The sequence below is a fragment of the Corvus brachyrhynchos genome, unplaced genomic scaffold (assembly GCF_000691975.1).
Source record: "Corvus brachyrhynchos isolate BGI_N302 unplaced genomic scaffold, ASM69197v1 scaffold70, whole genome shotgun sequence".
NCBI classification, from domain to species: domain Eukaryota; kingdom Metazoa; phylum Chordata; class Aves; order Passeriformes; family Corvidae; genus Corvus; species Corvus brachyrhynchos.
The window spans coordinates 309,173-337,103 of NW_008236217.1; the positions used below are offsets into that span (position 1 = coordinate 309,173).

The 27,931-nt window shown below is 38.7% G+C and overlaps 1 protein-coding gene and 1 long non-coding RNA gene across 6 annotated transcripts in view; one reads left to right on the forward strand and one right to left on the reverse strand.

Annotated features, from left to right (window-relative positions):
* LOC108449298 overlaps positions 1 to 6,637 on the forward strand; it is a 28,743-nt gene extending 22,106 nt beyond the window's left edge. Inside the window, exon 3 of the long non-coding RNA XR_001865448.1 lies at positions 1,163 to 6,637. This is a non-coding gene — a long non-coding RNA (uncharacterized LOC108449298). The remainder of the gene's footprint in view (positions 1 to 1,162) is intronic.
* Positions 6,638 to 13,534: 6,897 nt separating this feature from the next.
* MTR (5-methyltetrahydrofolate-homocysteine methyltransferase) overlaps positions 13,535 to 27,931 on the reverse strand; it is a 45,028-nt gene continuing 30,631 nt past the window's right edge. For all 5 annotated transcript variants that reach the window (XM_017745081.1, XM_017745100.1, XM_017745086.1 and 2 more), the window contains 11 exons: positions 27,789 to 27,856; positions 26,820 to 26,940; positions 23,862 to 23,943; positions 22,996 to 23,094; positions 22,180 to 22,255; positions 20,860 to 21,015; positions 19,956 to 20,152; positions 16,743 to 16,943; positions 15,840 to 16,032; positions 14,996 to 15,108; positions 13,535 to 14,863 (listed from right to left, as the gene is read on the reverse strand). In XM_017745081.1, the coding sequence (XP_017600570.1) occupies positions 14,771 to 14,863; positions 14,996 to 15,108; positions 15,840 to 16,032; positions 16,743 to 16,943; positions 19,956 to 20,152; positions 20,860 to 21,015; positions 22,180 to 22,255; positions 22,996 to 23,094; positions 23,862 to 23,943; positions 26,820 to 26,940; positions 27,789 to 27,856 (1,399 nt within the window). In that variant the 3' untranslated portion in view covers positions 13,535 to 14,770. The remainder of the gene's footprint in view (positions 14,864 to 14,995; positions 15,109 to 15,839; positions 16,033 to 16,742; positions 16,944 to 19,955; positions 20,153 to 20,859; positions 21,016 to 22,179; positions 22,256 to 22,995; positions 23,095 to 23,861; positions 23,944 to 26,819; positions 26,941 to 27,788; positions 27,857 to 27,931) is intronic.

Consider the following 27,931-nt stretch of genomic DNA (forward strand, 5'->3'; position numbering starts at 1 on the left):
TGAGGGGAAGCTTCCGGCTGGAGGAGAAAGAGCCCAGATCAGACAGCAGCATGAAGAAGGTGAAAATACTGGAAAAGGGATAATAGGATTTAGGACCAAGGACTAATGTTTTACAAGGGATCTGTTGTGCTGGGCTGCACTTTCAGCAGCGGACCTGTGAGCAGTTGTAGAGCCCCACTTCAGGGTCTGTCTAAAACCCAATTTCATCCCCACAGCCTTCCCTTGGTACATTTCTGTGGCAAGGAAATCCCTAAGCAGGAGATACTCCATGCTTCAGGCAGCCCCATGAGCAGTGTAGGATGATAGGGTTCAGGGCAGGGGGATCAGTCTGGATACAGCTCCTCTGTCACCTCTCTCTTCCCCTGAGCCTGCCTTCAGCCTGTCCTCAGTATCCCCGATGTGTCTTTGTGTACGACAAGGAGGGAACCCTGCTCTTTGTGTGACCCAAGACGTACAGACACAAACCCACTGAGAAACATCCTCCCAGCCCTCAAAAGTATCAGAAGAGCAGCAGATGGTGCCTGGGGAAGGGATTCCCCTAGCAGCAGCCCACACATTCTCCACTGTCCAGGAAAATTTAAGCCCAAGATGACCCCCCCTGACCTTTTAATCTCTGTCTCCTTCTCTAAGAATTTTGGGGAGAGGGTCAGGGAAGCAGTGTGAAATGACTGGTTTTCTACTGTGCTCCAAAGTACACTGTCTAGGGTTCCTTCTAATTGTTTCTAGAAAGTTATTCTGCATCTCAAACTCTTGTGGTTTGTCTCCATGGCTGGGAGTTTTGGATTGACCTTTGGTAAATGAGCAGAGAGATATTTTTGGGGTAGTAGTCCTTTAGTCTGGCCAAAAATAAGTACAATTAAGATAAAATAAGGGGAAAAAGGGGTAAACTTTTGCCTAAAATTAAGTGTTGACAGAGCCACCACAACGTACCATCCCAGTTACAAGTTTCAGATTTTGACCGTATTATGTCACTTCTCTATAGCACAACAGAGGTTTCGCTCTGTGACTCTTGCAGAGAAATTGCAGATAAAAAGACTGATATCTTTCAGTAAATTATGTTAGAAAATCCTTAGTATGTCAGCACTTGGTGACTTGTTGATCAGGTAGCTACTGGAGTGTAAAATAATAAAAGTCCGTCTTTCATTTTCTGTTTGATCTACAGGCTCCTGCAGGCCTAGTTCTGCAAGATGGGGAGAGGAAGCAGATTCCTCCTTGACACAGACTGGGAGACAGACCCCTGGCTTCAGCCATAGTTGCACCAGGAAAGAAGCACTGGTCTTGGCAAAGCTTCTTTGTGCCATACCGAGCAATTCTCTTATGCTGTTGTGTAAATCAGAGCCCCTCCACAGCTGGTGCTTGCTAGCTCACAAAAACATGATACAGCTATTTAAGACAAGGGTTACGGAGTCATGTGCTGAATGTGGGAAGGATGTAGCTGTCCCCATTGAAATATGGCTGCTGCTAACATTTCGGCTCTTGTGAAAATCACTGTGCTCCTGCACTCTTCCATGACCACATTTGGGCAGGACTTCGTTTTAGATCTTATCAAGAAGTCTTTCTTCCCACAAGAAAAGATTTTGCAAAACTGTCAAGACTCTTGTTTCTGCATTTACTCCTTCAAACAGTACAGAGATTATGAAGGCTTTCATTTTCAGTGCTTAGAATAAGTACAATGTAACCAAGTTTTGACAGTCCAAAATATTTATTTACACAGTGCTCCTTGCTGTTATAGTTTATAGCCCTGCATGAGTATTTTTACTATGCTTTTTAATTCATAGCAATGCCATAACTTAAAACACGGTCCTTGGATGCCAGTGGTTCAATACTGAATAAACAAACTTAAGCAACAAGAATCTTAAGTCAATTACCATTTTAGTCAAAGAAAAGTGCATGTCTGAACTGTGGACTTTTCAGCCAGATCTCATTACCACACTTTTCAAGTAAACATTTCTGAACAGTTTAAAAACCACCAGCAAACCAGGAACATGAACACTGGCAGGGTAAGCTAGGTGTCCTGTCAGTAGCATTATACCTTCCAGCTGAAGGCTTCCTTTGCCCTTTCTCCCACACTTGTAACCTGAGTTGCTGTGGAGTCAGGGCTGCCATTTAGCAAACTACTTGAGCTACACTTTAACATGTATTTAAGATGACATTCACTCCTACAAAATAAAAGCAGTCCTCACACCTTGCCCACCTTTCTCTCTGCATCTCCCTTGGACATTCACAGTAAGCAGCTGGATAGTGAAACAAGCCAGCATTATTCAGGTGCTTTGGCTTCCCAGGCAGCATGGGGAGAGGGTCAGAGTTGCAGCCACCAAGGTGGCTGAGGCACCTTCCTGGAGCCACAAGCACTGGAGCCAGCAGGGATGAGTGCGGAGGCTGGGGACGGGGCCAGGCAATGACAGCACCTGCTCCCAGGCACGAACACCACCAGCAGGTCACTGGCAGGCATCCACTTTGAACAGCCCACTGTGCATTAGTGCAGTCTAAATAGGCATTTGGCAAGCCTCACATCACCTCATACGAGAGCATCTCACTCCTTAATGTCATCATTAATTCTGTACTAAGCACATCCCATTTCAAGTAGGAAACAATAAAGAAAGGCAAAATTCTTGAGGCAACAGTGCAGAGAAGCCTCAAGAGTTGTGGTTCCCGTGGACAGACCTTGCTGACAACTCCAGTGCTTTCAATAGGATTACTACAATGCAGTAGTAAATAATATAAATCTGATAAGTAATAAAATAATATAAATCTGAACACAGTCTGATCCAACTCAGTAGCATGTTAGGTATTAGAAGTAAATCAAGTAATCTTGAAAATCCTAGAAGTTTGTCTTCATTACTCAAGAATAAAACTTCAGGTCAATCTTTCACAGAATTCCATTGTAAGTCATGGTGTTGCAGCAGACATGTATATGCCCAATTTTAAGAAAGAGAAAATATAAGTGATTTTAAACTGTGTGCGAAGAACCTACTAAACTAATGACATGCATGGGAATTAAAAGATGCCATCTCAAAACCAGAAGTTTTGGACACAAAGGAACTGAAATTGCATTTCTCTGAAGTGACTACTAAAATAATATAAAAGGGTACAGATAACACCATTCAAAGGGTATCTGTGTTAAAAAGGTGGTTCTCATCACAATTTGTCTATGGATATCTCAAAACCCTTAATTTTAGTCAGGTAGGAAGAGGTTCAAACTGTTTATCTGAATTCCACATGCATGGTACAGGCATTTATTTTATTGCTTACTCTCTGATGTGCTGATATCCAGCAGCTTCTCAAATGTGTACCTGACAACATAGTGCTTCCTATAAATTTGTAATACTTACCGCAACATCAAGAATGATGAAAGAAAAGAAAAATACAGTTGCTGTCAGCACAAACCAAATCTATTTGGTTGATGGATGATAAGAATTCCTCAGTAAGAACCTTGATAAAAAGTTTATATTGTTCTTCCCATATGAACAGCATCTCTCAGTAATTATCCATTCCTATATGGCATTTGGATCCTTTACATAATCAAAAGTTGTAAGACTAAGTTCCCACTCCAATAGAAAAATTAACCACTCCACTTAACATTTCTGTTGCAGAAGAGGCTGGTATTCTCTATCTCACATGCAACAAAGAATACAATTCCCCACAAAGCATGTGAAGAACTGTGCTTAGCTATACTCAAAAGGCATATTGTATAAAAGCTGTAAACTCTCAAGCTGAATATAGAATTCTCACTCTTTCTAAAGAATATTCATGCTGATCCACACAAGCATTGATGATTAACTACACTGTGCTTCTCCAGCTCCCCTTTATGGAGCATAAGGCTGTGCTTGTAGGATGGCACACCTGCTAAATACATATTTATGGAACAAAATCCAATCTGTGTGTTCACAGTCCTTACCTCATCTGCTTACATATATACTGTCCAGTTCTCTCTCAGAAACCATGAAGCATTATATGCTTATACATAATTATTTTCCATCAAAAAGTTATTTCTTAAAATGATTGTGCCTTTGAAAATATAACAAGCTCAGCAATGTTTTTTGTCTAATAATCTGACATCCACTGCTCATGCATTCTAGAATTTAAAAAGGTATGCAGATTTCACATTTTGGGATCAGTAAGAATTTTGCTGGCTAATAAAGCACAACCTTGAGTACAGTATATTTGGCTTCTACGGGGTAACTGGGTAACTGCTTTTAACAACATTTCATTTTACTGGGAAAAGGCAGCATGGTTGTTCTCTTACCAACAGAATATATTTTAAAGTCAGGCAAATTGCATTCTAAAATGGATCAGGATTATATTACAAATTGGAGTTCAGCCAATCCTTGAGTCTTGACTGGAAGATCAAAAGATTACAGGGACTACATTATCTACAGTTTTTCATTAAGGAGTCATATCCATTGATTTAAAAAAAACCTTCTTGGGGCTCAAATTGGAACACAAATTACAGGCTGCTAAGTCACATCTCAAATGCTCTGTCTCATGGTTATCCAGCTGTCAATCCCACAATCCTGTAAGTAGTGGTATCTTCCACACTGTGCTGCACTAGTTGTTTCTACAGGCAACCCTTTCACGCACTGTTGCAGCTATACTGTGCCAGAACAGCTGGTCAAGAATCCCAAGAACTGAGAATAAAATTAACACGAACTATTAGAAGAAAGCAATCTGCTTTTTGTGCTGACAATTTTCCACAGCAGCTTCATAGTAAATCAAGAGGTGACATATGGGAACTGGATTTCACTGATCCCTAGCCATCAGACAGGATGAGTCTACATCATTCTCCAAGTGCACACTTGGCTCTCCTCCCTGCATACACTTGGGCATAGGGCCATGCTGAAGCTGAGTGCACCAGAAAGTTGATGTGTCCTGCAGTCTACACTCAGCCCATCTCCCCTCGCAGCAGTGTTGCTGGGCAAATGCTGACCAATTTGCACTCACCAGGCTGAAGCAAAATCTTTTTTGTGGGTTCTTTTGGTTTTTTGAGGTTTTTTAATTGCCTGAAAGCAGAAGTGCTGAAGGTGCAACCACGCTGGCTCCTGTTCGTACCTCTGCTGTCAGAGTGGTTCCAAAGAATGTCAATCAATATAGGCATAGGTGTTTTATATAGGTAAATACTAGCTCATCATTGCCAGTAGCAGCCTAGGAATGATTTATTTAAAATATTCCCTTGCAAAGACAACTATTTCAGTTCCATGTATATTACCTAAGTACAGGTGAAGAGTGTAACAGTCAATAGAAATACTAACTGGACTCAACTACCACAGACTAGCCTGAAGATTAGCATTTAAATTTATAGTTGTTTGCTGTTGGGTTCTTTGAGGGTCTTTTTGTTGTTTTGCTTGAGTTTTTTAGTCCAAGACATGCAACCATTTAAATATGTAGAAGTAGAAGCCCTAATGACTGCAATCTTCAAAAAATTAATTAAAAATGTATCAGAAGTCCCCACCATATTGTGGAAAACTGAACCCACAAAGTGGCTATTGTTGTTATGAAAGATGAATGTCTCTCCCAGTCACAAAATCCAGTGACAGATTATGTTTCTTAATTCGAAACATTTCCCTACTTACATGGCTGTTTCCAGGGGCTGACAAAGCAGAATATGACTGGAGGACCAGTCAGCTGTACTGGGTAAAACTAGCAAATGACCAAAACAAGTATACTTAAATAAAGTGCCTAAAAGTTCAATACCAGTTTTGGACAAACCTCACTTTTGCTAACATGGGATTTTCAGCCCTTGAACAGTAATCTGTGCAGGTATCTGCTATCCTTCAGTCATAGCTGAGAAAGAATCCTGAAAAGCTGCATGTCTCTCCTCAAACCTCAGCAGTTAGTCAGTGCTGCCAGGGGCTGCCTCAAGGCATATGCCTTTCAAATTTGCTTACACCAAAAGCAGGCAAAGGGGGTAATGAAAATTCTCTGTCCTCAGCTCATACCAACCAAAATGCTGCTTGCTCCAACAGGGAGTGAGACCCAACACAATGAGTAGGCAGCTGCAATTGTAATATTTACATAGAAATATCAAACATTACAGCATGAAGTTTGGTCAGGGGAGGTTTAGGTTTGATATCAGGAAAAGGATCTTCATCCAGAGGGTGGCTGGGCACTGGAACAAGTTCTCCAGGGAAGTGGTCACAGCATCAAGCCTGAGAGAGCTCAAGAAGTGTCTGGACAATATTCTCAGGCACACGGTGTGATTCTTGGGGTGTCCTGCACAGAGTCAGGAGTTGGACTTGAAGATCCTGATGGATCCCTTCCAACTCAGTATATTCAATGGTTCTATGATTCTATGATCAAACAATGGCTTTTTCCCAATGCTCATCAATGCAATAGGTGTACTCCTTTCAGCAAGGGAAAAATATCTTCCACCACAGATACTAAAAAGCTTGTAATGTTTGTGACATAGACATATGAAGTGCCTCAGTTTCTGCTTCAGAGGAAATAGCCATGCAGCCGCACCCACAAAATGTCTTATGGAAAACTTATTTCAGAGACAAAACCACTCGTGTTTCTTCTTCAGCTAACTTAGGGCTTTTCAGTCATACTAATGTGAAGAACTATATTTAACTTTAGCAGCAGTCTCATGTTTAATTTCCTCAAATCCTGTAATTGTTATTAACTTTGTAGTAAATAAAGTGATTCCCACCTGGGAAAGAGACAGAAGCACAGTCCAGGTTTGTTTGTTTGTTTTTTTTTTAGCAATCAGCGAATACACTGTTACAAGCTTTGGAATATTAGGACTCCTTTTGTAAAAAAGAAATCCCTTTAACCCAACTGCACAGTCATAAACATTTACATCATTCACACACTTACTCAGTCTCCCTAATTTTCCAGCACCCTCAGCTCCTCAGTCAGCTCTGTGGGCAGTTGGCTTAGAAAGATTCCCAGCAACAAATAAAGCTGGGTGCAAGGCATGGACTCTTTGCGAATGGTGGCATTTCCTACAGAAGATATGAAAATATTAAGACATCCAAGATACTTGGCAAATACACGAGTGAAAGAGAATTGTAACGGTCTAGAAGCCAAGCAAAAACTCCAGTGGCAAGACTGGAAGCAGCAGCAGCAGCAGAAAAATGATGAATAAAAAACAAAGTTCCACAGAAGTATAGAACCATAAAAGTACCATAAGGAAATGAAAAATCCCTCTCAGTTTACTTATAATCAAGGCATATTTTACTGACAGATCAAGACACCACATGATAAGATCTCTTATATAACTAAGAATTTCACATCATTACAGGCTTCTTTTGAGCTACAAAAGCAAGAGATTTTGTATACTTCATGCTGACAGTTCTGGAGAGAAACTGCAATAAAATTCTCAAATTTCTTCAGATTGATTAGCAATAACCATACTGCAGCAGCTGCCTTGCCCTTGCTCAGCACTTTGTGTGCATGAACAGCACGAAAGATGTGTACTGTGATTTTCCTGATATTTGTAGAATTATGCAACATGAAACATATATTTGAGGAGGAAGTTTAACTAAAAGGCAGTCCTTCTTTAAAAAATGGCCAAGTGAAACTCCAACAGTATGTAAGTTAGCACAATGTATATTCATGACTATCAAAGACTGTGAAGTTCAAACTCTCATTAAAGAATATTTGTTTACAAATCAGAGGCTTGAAAACACAAAAAACATTTTTGGAGCATTTGAAAATCTTTGCCTGATGAACCAAGACACCCTAACACCTTCCATCACTCAGAGTGCAGAACAGAATCAATGCCCACATTGCTGGTCCTGTTGGGCAATCTCCCTCAAGCATCCCTGAGATGGATAGTCACCATTAATCACACTGGACTGGAAAGTTCATTTATTCCCAGCTTGTGAACCAAGACTAACACCTTCCATCACTCAGAGTGCAGAACAGAATCAATGCCCACATTGCTGGTCCTGTTGGGCAATCTCCCTCAAGCATCCCTGAGATGGATAGTCACCATTAATCACACTGGACTGGAAAGTTCATTTATTCCCAGCTTGATACTTTCTCTCAGGTAAGTGCTTCAGAATGGGAAATTACTTTCATAGTCCCAGCCATCTATTTCAATGAAGCTCAGCACTGAAGGAGGTTTAACAGCACATCCTGTTAGTCCTCAAGTATTTTCGACAGGACTCAACACCAAATATTCTTTCCAGATTAATGCATTAGGACTGATCAAACTCGTGCTTTGGAGAGGTAGTAATTTCTCCAAATACTTTAATAGCAGCTGGATCAGCACTAGAAAACCTGCTAAGAGGTGTTCTAGCTCACTTCAGCTCTTAAGCAATGAATATGACAGCAGACAGATAATGTTGATCAAGAACTCAGAACAAAACAGTACCACGAATAGTCCTTTCACTGATACTCGCTCCCTCCTCCAGCATACTTGGACCTTTGAGGAAATGCAGGCTATTTGATTCTGTTCACTAGGTGATAAAAAATGCATCAGTACCTCGGGACTTTTTGAGGAAAAACAAGTATTTTACGGTTCAAGAACTTGAATCATTTATCTACAGTGTGGTGCTTTAAACTCTTTTGGAAAAATAATCCTGCAAATGCACATAAAAATCTTCAGCAAAATCCACGACAAACCCTTCTTGCGGAATAACCAGGAATTTGGATGCAGTAGCAGGTTCCAGTTGTGGGAGACGGTGACACAGAAAGAGGCAAAACATCCAACACCTGAAAGTCTAAAATCTTATAGCCTTATACCTGTATACCCTTAGCTGACTGCTGACTCCTCTCTTACAGCATCTTCAGCTAATGCTTATCTTTAGAGACAAGATGATACCAGGTAAGTACCCTGTACACTCTTACATCATGTTAACTTTTGAACATCTTGCTTTAGTACGTCTCACCATATGTGTGTATTTGGTATTATAACAACTGAATCAAAACTTCTATTCCTTTAGCTGCCCTGACAGGTGAGGAACACTATTTGGAAGAAAGTAAAAGCAATAAACCCAAGTGCTTACATTTATTTCCTGAATAAAGCACAAACAAGGTAATGCTTTCGTAAGTTGCAAACCCTTGACCACATGACTAAAGTTGTTAGGTCAAGTGTTGACAGTAAAATCTTATCTTATGGGCCTTAGGGAAACAATGTGTTTGTTTGCTCTGTATTAGTATTCTGAAGAAAGCCATCTATCTGGTTACAGAAAGATTAAACAGGCCAAAACTGTAACAGCAGATAATTACTGCAAAGCCATCCATTACAAATGACCGATCACGCAAAGAGGGCCTCGTGCAGTGCTTCGCAAAGCAGGAAGATCTCATGAGTAGCGGTTTCCTGAAATAAAAGCAGCTGAGTTCAGACGAGCTTGAGGCAGCAGTTGAAAACACGCCCTGCCCAGGCAGGAGCACACGTTGTACTGATGCTTCTCCAAAGAACAGTTTGCTAAATAAGTCCTTTGGCTGTACAGTGCAGTGTTTTAGCTCCCTTACTTGCCGTCCCACCACTGCCTGAATCGACGGAGAGATACAAACACATTTGTTCTCACTAGGTCACAGCAGGAACACAAGTGCAGAAGGAGTCCACCAACCACAGAGAACTGGCACCTTTTTTAGACCTCATATTTCCACTTCTGAATCTCAACCTAGATTTCCAACTGATTGCCAGATTAAAAGGAATAAAGATGTCCATTTCCTGGGAAGAACCTCTTTGGCAAGAACCTTGATGAAATTCAACAAAACCCAAAAATAATATGTATTTTTAGTAAAAAAACAAACATGTGGTACTCACAGGCCATTAGAGAACTCTCAGTCACATCTCCATAGCTGTATTGTGAAGCTGGAGAATGGGAAACAAGTACAGACCAAGTATATAAAAGAGTAAAGTAAGAACAAAGCATCCAGCAGATGTTGCATGTTCCTCTCATAGAGAGGAAAAACTAGTATTTTCAGCACCTTGACTAAGGGAAAAATATCCATTACACCTACACACCCAGAGCTATTTTATCTGCTAGACTGAATGAATTCTTGGGTCAAAATTGCACTGACACCCATGAACAGATACAGAGCTGATGCAGAGTTTTAACTCTTGAAAACTGTGGAAAAAAACTGGCTATTTTATTTTCATTTCTCACAATATTTTTCCAGAGCCAGGGAATGCCAGTGTCACTGAAAATCCTTGCAGAAACAACCAAGTAATGAATCCAACAACTTCAAAATGGGGGTGAGGGTGTCATGCATGGGATATACTCTTTTTTTCAACAGCTTCTTACTTAACCCTTGAACAAGATCACGACCTAATTATTATTTCCTCCTCCTTCTCCCACCTCTAACCGTGCAAATACAACTCATCAATCCCAAGTATGCATTAGATTTATGAAAGCTCCTTAAAAATTATTCTCAAATTGCATTTCTTATACTTTGATGTATACGTAAGGGAAATGTTTTTATTTTCATTTGCTGCAATTACTAACATTGTGAATATCTGGGTTTTAAGAGACTTATGTTTGCCGTAACTCTTAATCTTCCAGCTCTTCCCTGAAGAACTGCCTGTTCTTCTGCAATTAAGCTACCCTCTGTGAATCCCACACTACTCTTTGTTACATGTAGTACATGCACAGAAATTTCTCCAGGTAGTGCAGCAGACTTACCAGTCTTGTAAATAATTTTTATCAGCTATTTCTAGAAAGCAGTGATAAAGCCTTTCAAATCAAATTATTAGCATTTTGTAACCTGAGTTTGCAGTCAAGATAAATTTTGCTTCATAAAATATTTATCAGCTACTTAAAGAATTTTAAAAGCATTTGTTGTAACAGCAAGGCACAGATAAACTCTTTACTTCTTCTTAGTAGTTCATACCACTAAAACACTTCAGTTGAAAATGACATTAGCTTTATTTAGTTTTATTATCAGCTTATTATTAATTGTGAGCTTAAAACAGCACACTGACAAAGGATGCAATTAATACCCATTTTGGTTTTGCTATCTAGATGAAAACCACCATGCAACTAAAGACGCAGTTAAAACACAGGGAATAGTTTAACACATCATGTAGCATTCTCCTTAGTTTTTTAGGAATGACTAACATACACAGTATAAGGCTCCTACAGGTAGAGCTCTGAGCACCATTTATTAATATTGCCAATGCTTGCCAGGTGAAAGATCTTCTCTTTCTGGAACAGTAACTTGTTCAGACATGTAAAAGAAACTTCTTAAAAAGACTTCTAGTTTCATTTTGGCAGAACCCACAGAGAACCCTGACATGCAGCTAAGGAGGAGGACTGCTGGAGAGAAAAGCAGGAAGAGAAGGCCAGTTTGACAGAGAGATGGGTAGGAAAGACCATGAGCTAAGGACCAATATGGGGTTCAGTTCGAGTTTCCACACTGCCTCCACTTACTTCATGCTCTTTCTGTAGGAAGGAATGGCAGAGACCACCCACCCTGGCCTGGGATCACTCCCCTTTGCCTGATCAGGAGCTGGAGGCACAGGACACACTGGTGTCTTAGGGTGTGAGGAAGAAAACGAGGCCTTTCATTCCACAGTCAGGCAGCTTCAGACCAGCAAGGATAATTACCAGCTTGGTTTTGCCATCCTGGCTGAAGTTGAATCACAAACCCAAAACGCCAAGTTTGGTAATCTCAGCTGAGGTCCCCTTCGCACAGCTATTTATATCAGGCATGTGGCATGGTCAGAAACTCGGGATATTCAGCCACAGTGGTATTATTAGAACAAACATGGGGGCGAACTCCACTGGTTTTTCGGTTCTGCCTTTAGCTGGGCAGTTTAGAAATGCTGTGTGAAAGCAGGGTGGACATGTTTGCATTCCGTTCACAGTGCATCTTCATTTGAAAACTGGCACCTACAGAAGCCTGACAATCAAATGAAACAACTTTGTAGCAGGGCTGAACAAGCTTTGCTGTGACAAGGCCATGATAAATTGAGGGCACAGGAATCCATTTCTCCAGTGACTGAGAACATGTGCTGCTGTTTCTCTAAGGAAACCACCTCCTCTACTAATTAAAGAAGTTATTTCTTTTCTTGCTCTTCATTTGAAGACACTGAATCCACTTTTTCAAGGCATGCTCTGGTAAACCAGACAAAAGATTTAAAAAGGGAAACTTATGAAACCCAGTCACAGTTACTAGTAAACAAATCCTTTTCTAAAAAGCACAGCCCTCAAAGGCCTCTCACTATTCTCCCCTCATCTTCTAGATATGACTTATGTTTTAAGAAGCAGAAATTAACTGAAAGGGTGTATAACTTTCACATTGTGGAACAAGAAAGCAGAAGATTCACAGAAATGCACAAATACTTGCAGGGGGAAAAAAAAAGTGCGTTTTAAGAGGGTTTTTTGAGAAATGACCTGACCTTGATAGCACCGTCATGACAAAATAAGCTGCACTAGATTCTTCCCAGAAGTAAAAGCAGCACTGAAACAGACCTGATAATGAAAGGGAAGGTTTAAGGGTAGTATTCCCTCCTGGCAGTCATAAAATATATGTGCCTCAAAACTTAATCTCCAGGCTGCTGGTCTGACTTACAAGAAAAAAATCAGTATCCAAAGTAAATTACTCACAAGAACTAAACCAGAGTTGTTTACAAAGCATTCTAAATTTTTCACCATCTCTTACATCTAGAACCTTTGTTAACAGTACTTAGAAAAACACTGCAAAAAATATTTTATGCATTCTAAAGTCGTTGGTCTTTCAAGTAAAATACCCTTACCCAGTACAATTATGAGACACTTTTGCTTTGCAATTTACCTTAGTTCTGGAGAGAAGAATGAAAATTTGTCTTATCCAAAGTGTCAACTGACAATTTAAAATAACAAAGTTTTAAAGGAATTGTCCTTGATAAAAACATTTGCATAAAAACAAGGAGTAACTATTCCAAACAGATTCTCCCAATGACAAGCTCTGCAGGCAAACATGAAGATTCTTCTCAGTGTGTGATGCCATGTGTGAAGGGCTAAAGCAAGTGCACACCATTTGAAACCCTCTGCTCGTACACCAGGTAACACCACCACTGTTAGACAGTGGGAACCTCCTGCTGTCAGTTGTACTCACTGAACTGGCTGCCACTGATCTCAGGAAAATAAATCAATAAACAAACCAAGCTGAGCAAGTCAAACTTTGACTCCACTCACACAATCAAATTTTCAGACTAATAAGGCACTCTGCTTCCAAACGTAAGAATATGGAAGAGTGCCGGAGAGGAGAGATTCCAAGCATTAAATTAATTAGCAAAAGTGCAATTACCAAAAACAAAGCATAGAGGATTTCAATTTTCACAGGCTACATGTTTCAGAAACAAATAATCTTTTATATTAAGAATATTTTACTGTATTTTTGGCAGTCTAAATGAGTGTTCTACTGAGAAACCATTCCCACTACAAGAATCAGCCACTCAGCAAGGACATGTCACAAGTCCCTGACATGGAGGGAGGCTGGGGGAGGGGAGGTCCATTTAGAAATTATTTTTGTAAGTCATTAAGGATGAGCCATTCTAAAAGTTTCAGTTAAGAACACATGCAACTACTTTAAAAATCCCATAGCAGCTTTTGTAATTTCAGGTTCATGGTACAAGCACAAATTACTTTTGACATTATCTGTTCAGATTATTGCACACATTTTATTGTTGCCATTTGAAGGATTCTAATAGCATAACACCATCTTTAATAAACTGTTGATACAAGATGATTCTTTTAGCATAAAGTCAGATGAAGACATTACAAAAATTACATCGCTAGTAATAGATCGCAATAAACTATTAAAAGAACAACTTCCTTACAATATTGATATTTTGTTTACAATTAGAGACCAAAAAAATGAGGGGTTTCTGTCATAATATTTTACTAAATTAGTATTTAAATAATACTTGAGGCATTTTTCAGAAATTATTGAAAGCTATGAACAATTAGCACACTGAGTTAAATCTGAAGAATATGTCTACAATATTAACTGGTACATATGACAGCACTAGTTGCTTTTAAAATCCAGTTTTCTAGAAGGTTAAAAAGTTTGTAAAAGTCAGTTCCAAGCTTTCTGGCTGTCTATAGTAGCAAATATGCTGCTCTCATAATTTTAACATACAAATGATTGTTTATGTATGAATTAAGCCTCACAACATTAACTGTAAGGTAGGAAGTGCCAGTACCCTTTATACAGAATAGACAGATTGTGACTTGCTGAAATGAAGAGGAAGCATGAAGCAGACAACTCCATGGGCTCATCCCACTTCACAATACAGACCTCTGATACTTCTCCAGAAGACTCTATATGCTGATAGTTCTACCATTGAGAACAATGTGTGTTCCCAAGCACAAGACTAAACACTGAGCAGATGATTTTTAGAAAGGAGATCTGTTCTACTTCAGTTGTTGTTGATCACTCAGAACAAAACTTTCTGTGACTTTGCAGAAAAATCACATCATATTTCTGTCCCTGGACTTGCCAAAACACACTAAAATCACAGAAGTCAAACTGTGTTCTATGCATATCCACAGCCATGGGACAGAAATTCTTGCCCCCGATTTCAAAATCTTCCACAGAACAGGAAAGCTTTGAGGTTTCCCCATCTCACCCTACACCTAGCTTCTCTGCTAGTGTCTTTGTGCACAAAATAAAAATAAATAAAAGTATGCTGCTGTGACTGAGAAACAAACATTCATGGTCCCAAGCCAAGGGCACCGGGCATATCTGATTTGAAATACTAAGTTCCTTTAATTTAAGACAATCAGACAAGTTATTGGGGTGGATGGAAGAAAGCTGTTTCCAGTGGGAAGAATTTTCTTGATCCTTCCGGCAAATGGACCATCAAAAAAAAGAAGTTCACCCACAAATATCACAGTTGTTCAGAGTCATATCCCAAAATGGGTTCTAGCCACTTCTCCACCTCTGCCACAGACAAATTTTTTCTCAGTGCATAATCTTCAACCTGCAAAGGGACCACAAAATGTGATGAAGATTTTGAAATTCCAGCTTTAAGTGTTTACAAAATCTTTGAGACATCTGCTCATAAGATGATTTTGAATGTGCTAACACTATTAAAATGGATAGTATAAGTTACCTGATCTTTACATATCTTGCCAACAGCAAAATATTTGGAATTGGGACTGGAAAAGTAGAGGCCAGAAACTGCAGAAGCAGGAATCATTGCTAGTGATTCTGTTAGACCAATTCCTGGAAAAAAGAATGAGAATTTTCTTATTCTCTGAACTGAAAATAAGGACAAATTCAGAACCTTTTTTTTTGTTAGGCAGCTTCAAGCAAACCCAAAAAAATCTTGATGCTTTCAGATGAACTAAAAACAAACCCTTTTTTCACTTGTTAACCATTAAGAAAACCCACAGAGCTTTAAACACACTGCAGACTTTCATTACAATTACTGTAGAGTAACTGTGCAGTTTGAAGGAAAAAGCTTGGACATTTTGGCAAATGAGGTTTTGAAGCACGGGAAGGTGTTTTTGGAATTGTGGAAGTAGCAGTGAAACATCTGACATGTAAAATATCAGAGGAAAACAAATGGAATTAATCCCTTTTTAAGAATTACCATCTTAAGGTTCCTGTGGACCGGGAAACACACTGCTGAATAGTTTTTTATTCTGTTTCTATCTGGAATGTCTTCTTACAACCATGAGGATGCCAGACATTTTCTCTGTGCAGCAAAACCCTGTTGGCATGGAATCTGCTAATTAGGGACACAACTCCTCCACCATAAGCCCTGGCAGTGTTTTGCAAATTCTTCCTTGAATGAGGCAAAATAAAAATGGCAATAAAAAGGGGAAGATAGCAATTCCCAGACGTACTTCAGTTCAGTATTTTATGTAGTTCTGCACCATCCGATTTGTTCTTTTGTTGGAGTTTTGACTTCACATAAAAACAGTTTAAGAAACTTAGTAAAGCAGAGTTACCTGTTGTCTCCTCAATGTTTGCAAGTTTCCACATGGTGAGTTTTTCTGTATGGTCAGGCTGGCTGGGATATCCAGGGGCAGGGCGAATTCCCTCATATTTAATTTTGCGTAGGCCAGAGAGATCCAGCTGCTCACTACTACTGTAAGCCCAGAATTCCCTTCGAACCCTTTCATGGAGCTCCTCAGCAAATGCCTTGCAATAGAGTGAAAAGATTTTTTTCTGTTTTACTGATGCAATAGCTCTTTGATTAAAACAAACAATGATAAACACCTTCTTGCATTCCCGTTTTCAAGAGAGCTCTTAACATAGGTGAGACACTTGAAAGAATTAAAATTCATATGCAACACTTATTTTGCTAATTCAAGTACCTTAGTTACTTCTCTTATTAGCAGAGAGTGGTTTTTTGATTGTCCTGCTTTAAAGAGGTAAAGGTGTGGACAAGTAGCCCAAAAAGACAAAGCTCATTAACCTATGGTAGTGACCCATCATTAATAGCACCGAGGTCATGAGGTCTTGACTATCTGGGTGTCTCACCCTGGTCTAGCTATGGAAGGCCACATCATTCTTGCCTCCATGCTAGGCTCAGATACTAGGAGCATGTGCTGCTGCTCCTTTTAGCAGAGGGCCTTTCCTCTAGCTCAAAGTGAGCAACAGCTTTTCTGAACTGCTCCTGCAGCTTACATGATTTTGCCAGCACTAGTTGTCCTTCAGAAAAAATTCCCACTTCAGTAAATATCTTCAGATAATAATAATCATCATCATAATATAATAATAATAATAATAATTTCTGAAACCCTGCTATAGCTTGAAATCCACAGCTAGAGCTACCCCCACTTGCATTGCCTCAAAGTGGCTCTAAGTTTGCTGAAAGTTGCCAGGAAACACATGATAAAACCTCATACCTCTGCTAACCGATCACCGAGAGCCTTCACCATTATGATGTTGTATTCATCATCCTGTTTCCTAAATTCATTGCATAAATCATCTACACCAAAGCAGGCCACAGCAAACAGGCCTAAGTAGTCACGAATGCCAGAATCCAGTGGTGCTATGAAGTCAGAGAGGCAGTAATATGGATCTGTGCAGGCAGAGTCCTTTTCAGCCTAAAGTAATGAAATCAATGCAATAAATCAGAACATTTTAAAATACATTAGTATTAAGTGCACTATTAAGCTAAAGACCAGTATTTTTAAGAGTAAAGGGCTTAGGGCACTTCTGACAAACACCTCAGTAGTCTTTGAGCCATGGTAGCTTTCCTATAGTTAAATTAGAAGAAAACCACCTCTCTTACTCTGAGGGTATTTGGACAACAAAACCCCAAAGAGGAGAGATGCAGCACTGAACATACATTTTGCTTCTATTTACAGTTACTGAGTTTTAACGACTTATATTGCAAACAAATTGCTACAAAGTAAGGAATACCCTTGTGCCAACCACTGGGTAAGAGGAGGAATATTTCATCTCTACCCCTAATAGATTCCACATTTGTAAACAAAACTGATGGCTGATGTGCAAACTGAACAATTCTTCAGCAACTCCCACGGTAGAATGGTTTGAGTTTATAAACACTCCGATGTTCTTATGCTACAAACTATGTGCTCAGTGAACCAGACAAAACAGTGCCCAGGATGCAGTTTTTACTAATCACACACCAACAAAACGTTATCTATCACAACTGAAAAGTTGAATCCTAAACAAAGTTCAAGCAGGTTTATGCAAAGGGAAGTGGCCCAAAGGAAAAGGTCCTGGAGGCGCTGGTCAATACCCAGCTGAACACGAACCAGCAGGGTGCCCAGGTGGCCAAGCAGGCCAATGGCACCTTGGCCTGTATCAGAAACAGTGTGGCCAACAGGACCAGGGAAGTGCTTCTTCCCCTGCACGCAGTACTGGTGAGGCTGCACTTCAAATACTGTGTTTAGTTTCAGGACCCCCAACTGAGGAAGAACACTGAGGTGCTGGAGCAAGTCCAGAGAAGGGCAGTGAAGCTGGTGATGGGTCTGGAGCACTCATCCTATGAGAAGTGGCTGAGGGAGCTGGGGAAAATGAGGCTGGCGCGAGACCTTATTGCTCTCTACAGCTACCTGAACAGAGGCTGCAGCCAGGTGGGGGCTGGTCATTTCTCCCAGATAAAAACTGACAGAACAAGAGGACACAGTCTTAATCTGTGCTAGGGGAGGTTTAGGTTGGATATTTGGAGGAATTTCTTCACAGAAAGTGTAATTACGTACTGGAATAGACTGCCCAAGGAGGTGCTGCAGTCACTATCCCTGGAGGTATTTGAGGAAAGACTGGACATGGCACTCAGTGCCACGGTCTAGTTGACATGGGGTTATTCAATCACAGGTTGGACTCAATAATCTTAGAGGTCTTTTCCAAACTGATTCCATGATATAGGGAATTAAACTGCTCATTGGCTCCTTTTCCAAAATTGGAAAAAGGTAACAGAAAGAGGTGACTGAGCACCCAAAAAGAAATCTTGAATCATATCAGTATATTACTTGTGGAAGCATGATTGCTATTTAAGAGGTGGCACAGCTCTTGCAGATCAACTTACAGAGAGACGAAAGTTATTTAATGGCTATCACTTAGCTGAAGATTCATTTTTTTAATCCTATGACAATATTTTAGCAATGCTTTTCACCGATCCCCAAATGCATCTTAAAAGCAAATAAAACACTCCCACCCCTGAAAAACAAAGAAAAATTGTCTATTAACCTGCAAGGTTACAGAAAGTACCATAAAACTAAAGAAACATCCGTTATCCCCTCAGGTGAAATTTCTGTTAATTTTAAGGTTCTTTTGTAATTATTAGAGTTAAGGAAAATATTCCATGCATTTCTAACTTTTAGATTTATTTCACCTCCTTAATTAGTGTCAATGTCACGGAGAGAACTCTGTGTACTGAAAGGAGTATTTTATATAAGAAAGAGAAGACAATTATTCTCTTCTACTTTGCTCTGCTGAAGAAGACTCTGCCGAGTTACTATATACACCAGTATGCAAGAGATGCAGCTAAAATACACAGAGTCTAGAAGAGCAGTATGCACAGATTTTCATGACCTTAACCTATGAGAGAAGCCTGAATAATTGGGATTTACAAGGTAAAAAAGACTAAGGAAAATAACAGTATTCCAATAATAAAAAGCATTACAAGAACAACATCAAATGAGGTATTTTCCTTGGGAGAATCCTGGCAAAAAGCCAGGAAAAGAAAGTAGTAGAGTTGATTTACATGGGGTATCAAAATGCTTAACTAAGCCATAAGTCTCTGAAACATCCGTGCCTGTGCGCTTGTTGAGAGCATCTTACATAAACATCTGCCATGGGTTGTCAAGATACACTAGATCCACCTCAGGAACTGCAACAGATATACTTAAGAGCCACATATTTCTTAGTGCAGTTCTGCAATGCTGGCACATGACTGTTCTCACAGAGTACTGTACTCCAGAAATGTAGGTAGTTATATTTTTTTTTTCTGCCCACATTTGACGACTCTGAATATGTGAGCTATGGAGAAGCCAAATCAGGATAGGGAAAAAAGAGAGGCAGAATATATTGAAAGTTCAATCTACCAAATTAAATGCAAATCTAGGTAAGTACGATTCTCTCCATCAAAGTTAGCTGCCAACTAATTCTAAATGGCCTCTTCATATAGTGAATTTTACAAAAAAATTAAGACTATCAAAAACAATTATCTCCATTGAGCTTTATTTTCCAGGTTTTTTAAATTCTAACTGGGTTTAAGCATTAACATATTCAAGCAGAATTTTTCATCTACAGTAGAATCCAGAGATATTAAGAGAACAAAGGTTCATTGGGTTCTAATTTAGCAACACAAGATTCATGTGATTAATTTATACAGTGAATTGCTTTAGGACATCTTAAAATTGAGACAGAAAATGCACGTAATATCTCAAGTTGTCAAACCTACAAAGCATTTTGTACAATTATTATAATGCAAAATACTACAAATACTGCAATACAAAGACCTGGCTCATCACTAACAGGATCTTGTTATTACTGAAAGAAATGACAAGACAACGACTGCAGAACGATTACAACAACCATTTTCTACAGTTTTAATAGGGCACTTCGGAAGTGTGCTGTCACTGTACCTGTTGCCTCAATCCATAAAATTTTGCTATTGGTTCTGAAGATCCCACTGCCTCTTCTACAGCATACAAGTGGATATCATCTTGAACACTTCGAGCTGGCCAGAACCCAACCACGCCTCTGGCTTGTAATTTCTTTTCATTAATCAATGTTTTCAGTAGATCTTGAGCATCATTATAAACCCTCTTAGCTTCTTCACCTATTAAAAACAAAAGAAAAAAGAAATTGCCTTAGAAAAGGCATGTTTTCATAATTGGCTGAACAGGTTTAAGAATTGTTTGAAGATTGATTCATTTTTCACATAATTGTCCAATGACTGCAATGATCTGTTAGCTACAGCAAAGATAGCAGTGTGATCATAGGGCTGTAACAACATATACCTTAGAGAAAAAAACCCCAAAGTACAAAATGTTTCAGACAGCACCATTCTAGTAGAGGCAGAGAACACAAGACAAAATAAGCAAGAGACCCGGTGTGTGCACCTACATTACCACAGTGCAGCAGACCCAGAGCACTGCTTTCAATGTCACCCTTGCATTTTCATCATGTATTTCAAAGCCTACTGAATAGCTTCAAAAGGGGACAGAACTCTCCTGCCACCTTCACCAACAACAGGAACACAGATATATTAAGCGCTCTGCTGCCATTTTCTGTCAATAAAATACCTCCCTGTGCTTTGGCAGGTGAATGCTAAATAAGATGACTGAGCATTTTTCTGCACTTATTTTTCAGCCTCACATGGCAACAGTTGGTTCACTAAGCATTGCTTTGAACAAATTATTTCAGTGACGTTCTTTGAATGTATTTGTATTAATCCTATGTATTTCAAAACATTTGAAATCTTACTGCAGCACACTGGGCCTGTTAGGGTTAGTTATATGAAGTAAATGCAATTTCAATACCCACCTACAGTTTTATCACTAAAGATCTTAGGGAAACTCCGGTTGGGATACTTTCCCCTAAGTTGCCAGACATCAAAGAAGGGCTTCCAGTCAATGTACTCTACCAGCCGCTTCAGGTCATAATCTTCAAAGACTTTTGTGCCGATGAATTTTGGTTTAACTGCAGGAATCAGAAGTACAGTCCGACATGACAAAAATAATTTAAAATCGCTTTAACATTTGCAACATAACTGACATTCAGCTGCCTCCACCCCTGCAAATGACCTCTTCCAAACTAATTTTCCTAGAATTCTCATTGTCACAGTGTTCCCAAGTCATACCATACTCCCCAGTTACAATGTAACAACAACAAAAAAGCATAAAAGGCATATAAAGTTTAAATAGAAAATTTAAGGCCTTTTGTTCTTCCTCGTAAATCGATAGTTTTTAGCTGTTGGAACTTATTTCATTGGCCAGAATATTGGCCAAGACACAAGACCAAAAGAACGTACACAACTTACCAATACCTCACACACTTCATGGGCATATACATTTCATACTTACAAATTCCTTTCTATACACAGACATGTTCTGTCCTATGACAGTGCAGAATGTTTCTGTAAATTTACATGCAATTTCTAAGAACATTTCAGCCACCCCACATGTTTAAATGCTCACACACAAGTGAGAAAGCAAGATGGATCTATCTGTGTAAAGCCACAAGCTTTGCGCTTGTTTTGGCTGGTCAATACTTTGTAACACATTAAGATAAGCTATTGAAAATTAGCATCTTATTGAGTCTTGTAAATGAAACAACAGAAAGCAGCGCTAGCATCACTGCAGGATGCAACTTCTTCTCAAATGCTGTTTATATTCTAGTCCAATTTAAAAGAAAAAAAAAAACAAAACCAGTACAAAAACTGATGGCAGAAGGGTAGGAAAAAGTATAAGGAGGAATTTGCTAAAAATGCCATGTCACAGCATGTGTTCCCCAAATATGGTACAGTAAGGTGTGCAATGTAATGAGCCAGGCAGACACTATTTTGCAAAAGCCACCATTAGAGTTTTCTTTGATTATATGTTGTTATGGGTAACACATTGTTTTGGGATTTTTTTTTCAGTTGTTTTTATTAAATATTAATTTATTTTTTAAATGAGCTGTAAAAAAGCAGAAAGAGAACGTTAAAATTAATGCAAAAAAAATCTCTGTTGAGACAGATACCAATTTACTTAAGCTGTTACACTGCTATATTCTGAAGTTTAAAGCATAATTTAATTAAAAATGTATCTACAATAAATACACAAAATAAAATACAGGCACAGCAACCACAAACATATAGCTGACCTGGTATATGGCCTGATAACCAGTTATTATGGAAACCTTTTCTTCTAGCTTGCTGAAGAGACAAGTATCTTCTTTCCTACATAGACATAAAGGTTAATTTCAGAATGCCATCTTTCAGATACGTAAACTGTAACTGTTGACTTCATGGTAAAGTTTTACTCAAAATACCCTTCAGGACAAATCTGACAACAGATAATTTCAGTCTCAACAACACCCAGTTCCCAAGTGTAAAGTAAGATTACATCACAAGCAGATCATTATTTTTGCCTGTATAATTCTAATAAAACTGGCCTACAAGATTTCTGGTTCCTCTGAACTACACTGGAACTTCCTTTATTACTTCAAAATATAGGTACAGAAAGATATTCTCCTACTGCTCTGATGCCTCACCTAAACAAGACTAAGACATTGGGAAAGCATGGTGGTTTAAAATTCTCAATAGAGCATGGCTCAGTAGCAGCAAAAGCAACCAGCACCCTTTTCATTGCCCCAGCGGAAGCAAATCCAGCTACTGCTCCAGGAGAGCACAGGTTGATTTAAGATGACATGACTGCCAGCTCCATGGAGGTCCTAGATACCACTGATTAGCCACTGCGGAGAATCAAGAATTTGCCAAGCGTGTGTTAAGATTCATGAAGAAGGTCTAACAGGCTAGAAAATTTGATTTCATAAGCACTTCTGAAAGTTTTCAATCCATTTTACTGCAAGTTTAAAATCAAAAATACACCTGAAGGTCTTCATAAGGAGCTGAACAGCAAGAGTAACAAGGCAACTGCCAACCACTTCAAACAAGAAGATAACCAATTACATTTGTACCTTGAGAGACTCATAGTGTTCTTGTCTAATTTCTTCATATTCCTCTAATATTTCTTCAAAGAAATCATCCTTTATACTATCGTCTAAGAGCTGGGAGCACTGAAAAACACAGGAAGGAGAAAGCACTAAATACATACTGTAACACACTACAGTAAGGACAAAGCGAATTTCAGACTAGGCAACCTGTCTTTTGGCCTCTCTTGGAAACACTAAACTAAGCCTTACCAATAATCTTCAACTTACATTCAAACTATTCAAACTATCAGTGTTTAGATTACAATTATTACTGATATCTCAGCCCTACTACACAGGTAAGTAACATTGGCAGAGCCAAGTCTGGCTCTGGAAAGACCTGAGCGAAGAAGACTCCAAAACTTCAGAGATTAAATAGTCACAGAAGCAACACACAGCTTGGCCTACTCTTTACCACCAGGTATTTGCCAGCTAAGACCACCCATTTCTCTGAAAGAGAATCCATCCCAAAAAACTCCAGCCACACGTTTCTGAGTACTAATGTTGCTATCCATAACTTCAAAAATATATCCAACTTAGCCAGAATAGCAGTTCACATATAACTCCATCAGTCTTCACTACAAAACTACAGTCAAGGACTCAGTGAATGTCACCCTCACTACAGTAATGGGCATTTAAATGAAAGTACCCAGCGACCATAACTGTGACAAGCCAGATGAGAACCACGTGGCAGCACAAAACAGCTGAAGCAAGTGTAATTTACATACTTGTCTCTGATGCTCCCCTTTAATTTTCTGCCACAACATTAAGCCTTAGAGGAAAGGATGAAAGGCACAACAGAAAAACAGGGCATATATCTTTGCATGGACAAGAAACTATAATTTAGAACTTACAACCACAACACTCTTCGATGCGTCCAGGACATGAACTACAGGTGCACTATATCGTGGGGCAATTTTAACAGCTGTGTGTGTTCTTCAATGAAAAAGAAAAGAGTGAGCATTTCACAACTAAAACAAAAAACCAACAAAACCAAGAAAACCCAAACAACCCACCAACAAAAAAAAGCAGACAGTGAAATAAATCCTGACTTAATGCATAGACCAGAACTTCAAAAGAAGAAGTTCATTCATCCATCTGCTATGCATGAATCATTAAACACAGATTTTAATAACAGGTATATAAGCACTTCCCTTCAAAGAGTATCAGAACACTTCATAAATAATGTGCCAACACACATTCCCTCAATGTCTTACCAACTGAATGAAAATCAGCAACTCATTAGTTTCAAGTCTTAGAAAACTTCAGTAAGACTATTCCAAACTAAGCCTACCAAGAACTAACAATTTCTTTAATCCTTTTTCCTCATCTTACATTTTTCCCTCCCACATGCTAATTTTTAGGTCTGTGGATTAGTATTAACCTAATTCAGTGATGATTATTCCATTTCTCAAAATCAGAGGTATGAGTCCTCTCTACAGCTGAAGAAGGAATTCTGCCAGTGGTCAATAAATATTGCAAACTTGCACCTTGAAAATGCAGTAAACTTTGCATTGTAACTACAGGTGCAATCAGGACAGATCCTTCTCTTCACAGTCTGTCAAATTATGAGAAGCCACAAAATATGGACTCTAATAGGTCTGCTGTAATATGTGCTACTCTGACAAAGAAAGCAACACTGCTAACCATTTCCAGTGATGCAAGAATGAGCTCTGCTCAGAGTCCCACCAAAACTCTGCAAGCAAGTGTAGGAACAAAGACCTTATAGGCCTTATAGTTTGCTTTCTTCTATGCTAAGGTCAAACAACATTTCTAAAATTGAACTTAAATCAGAGCCTAGGAAGCAATCTTCCATAACAAAGGTAAGATCACCTTTTTCTTCAGGTTCTGTCAAATATTTAAAGCACTTGGACACGGAGGTTTACTTATGACTGTAAAACACAGCTGTGTAAACAACTGTCCAGCATCTCCTGAATTTGCTTCTAGGAGTTGCATTTTTGATCTTGGCAGCTCTATTTTTTACAAAAAGGTGTATTTTCTATTTTGATAGGAACAGACAAAGGAAACAAAAGAAGGCATGGTCCTAAAATGGCACTGTATCAACCACTACATGCTAATTTTTGTATTTCTTTAAGTAAATTTTAGGACAGTGAGAATCTTACTATTATTTCTCAGCACCTGAATTTACCAAAGTAACATAGTAAGAATGCAAAAATCATCATTACTGTAAATTATGAAAAAACTCTATTATGTGGATTCTGGAGACTAAATCCAGCCTCTCTCTCTTTCAAACTAACCTCACTATACACTCTTCCAAATACTCAGGGTCTCCTTATTCCAAATAACAATGGCAATTTATTACAGTGCAAAAAATGCAGATGGTTCTTCACTAGCAACCTCTGACATATACACAACCTTTAAGAATACACACAGGAGGTTAAATTTAAGACTGGGAAAGTAATATTAAATATACATTAAGAATCCAATCTTCCATAAAGAGTACCTTGTGGACATATATTTTATAGACACTGTATTGTATCTGGGCATATGTAAAGTATATATTTATATACAGTTCACATGAATAAAATCATAATTTTTATACTCAAAATTATACATATAGTCTTCAGTAATTTCCATATTCACGGATAAAACCAGTGCTGCTTCCCTATTAGCTACATTCCTCTCTGTGAATAAATTCTGCAAAATTATTTTATGCTGGTTATTTGACATCAATTACTAGGCCACAACGCCCTGGGTGAAAACACTGAGATGTGAAGAAATGCTTTCCTAAGACTCCCACTTAGAATAAAGCCTTCCCTCCACTCCCCAATTTTTTTTTTTAAATAAGAAAAATCCCTCTATGTTTGTTCTCTGTACCAAAGCAATAGGAAGAGGCTCATATGGAAAAGGAGAAAAGGGATACAGTGAACCCTGTATTATACTTGCAGGAATAATAATGACAGGTAGTGATCCTACTTTCCGCTGTCTGTCAAATTATGAGATGATTTGTTAAAGCCCAAATACAGAATACAATATATGTTGCTCTGATAAAGAAAGCAACACTGCTCACAGCTTCTAGTTACACAGAAAATGACCTCTGCAGTCTTCTGAGCTGTCACCTTCTCAAGTATATTGTACACAGACCAGTCAGCAAAGCTTTATCCACGACTCTTATACATGCCCAGAACACATCTGTGGTAATGCTAATACTAGCTGTCAGTGAGCTGTCAACATGGTCTTCAGGAAATCACAGCAGCTGTATTATTTCATTTGAACAGATCTGAGAGGACAAGATCTCAACAGCTCAGTCTATCAAAATCAACATGATGAGTACTTCAAGGCAAGCAGCACGGCTTTATGCGCTACCAGCCTGCTTGAGCAGCACTGGAGGCTCAACACAGTGAACCATGATCCAGGAAAATACAGTAACTTCCTTAAAGATAACAGCTCCCTGATGTCAACATGGCCATTTCTAGTCTCAAAATCCTGCATTTTTAGAATGCTTTGGTGAATGAAAATAGATCATTCAACCCCTTAGAAGAACAGAACTATATTCATACACATATATGCACAAACTTTTAGAAAAAACCGTATTTCCACATATAATATACACTTGTACAAAATAAATGTTTAAGATGTCCATTATTTGTTATGTACTAACTACATTTTACCTCTATAATCTAGGACTTCTGAAACAAGAAATAACACTAAATCTGAGGGTGAATATATATCAGTATGTGGGTAGAGGAAAAATGAGAGAAAGGGAGAAAGAAATAGCTATAAATTTTCTTTTTCACTAGTTAACACTGTTTGCGTATAAGCTGCCCATCTTCCCAACTGAGGTATCTTACTTAGAAGTAGTTGCTCCTCCAATGAGCAAAGGAATCTTTATTGCCAATCTCTCCATTTCCTTGGCGACAAAAATCATCTCATCCAAAGATGGGGTGATGAGACCAGACAGGCCAATTATATCTATTGCAAATTTACAAACACACATGCACAAAACTTTTAGCCAATCCACTAGAAAGACACAGAAATCAGTACAGAAAAGTTTATTTCAAACATCAGATAGCTTCATGCATCAGATAGAAAAGAATGAGATAAAAAGCAGCGTAGTCACTAGTCTAGAAGGGAGGTTTGACCCAATTAGAAAGTGAAAGCTTTCCAAGAATGACAGTAATTCCAAATCCCCAGTTTAAGATATTTCTCGGTCTTCACAGTTGCTGAACACCTACTGCTCTAGTTTCAGCAATAAATAAACAGTACTTTTGATTAGCAAGCTCCAAGTCTCAGAAGTTCAGTACTGAGGAGGGAAATAAGACAAAATAATTATAAGTTGTGCTCTTAGAAACAGCAAATGCTTTCATCACCTATGTTCCACACAATTCATCTTTTCCAAGATGCAGCAGACTGTTCCAAAGCAACTGTAATTTGTTTCAGAAAGTTCATTATTTATTAGAACAATTCATTCCTGATTTCACACTCACTGATCTGGCAGGCCGAATGCCAAGTTCTTTTACTGATTTAAGATCCAACAAGAAATTACTTAGACTTTTCAAGGCTCCATTTATCCATCTGTAAAACAAATACTACAACATCTCTCTTGGAGTTCTCCTTTTAATATAGGGTTTCAGTTCCTCAGGCTAAGTTTCACAGAAGTGTCAAATGCTAAAAAATTAATATGGTTAAAGTAGAAATTCTGACTTCTCTGAAGATAATCTGATCAAATCATAGACAGCATAGGAATGCAATAAGCAGCAATTAAAAAATGTGTGATTTAAAAATCAAACAATTCAGAAGTACTAATGAAATCTCTATACCTGCTCTGTTCTCAACAGCAGCTCTTAATATCTTATCACATGGAGTCATGACTCCTAAATCAATAACTCTGTGGAAAGAAAGGAGATGACATAAGATCCTTTAAATAACAAATCAAATTTCTGCTACATGGCAAATACATTCC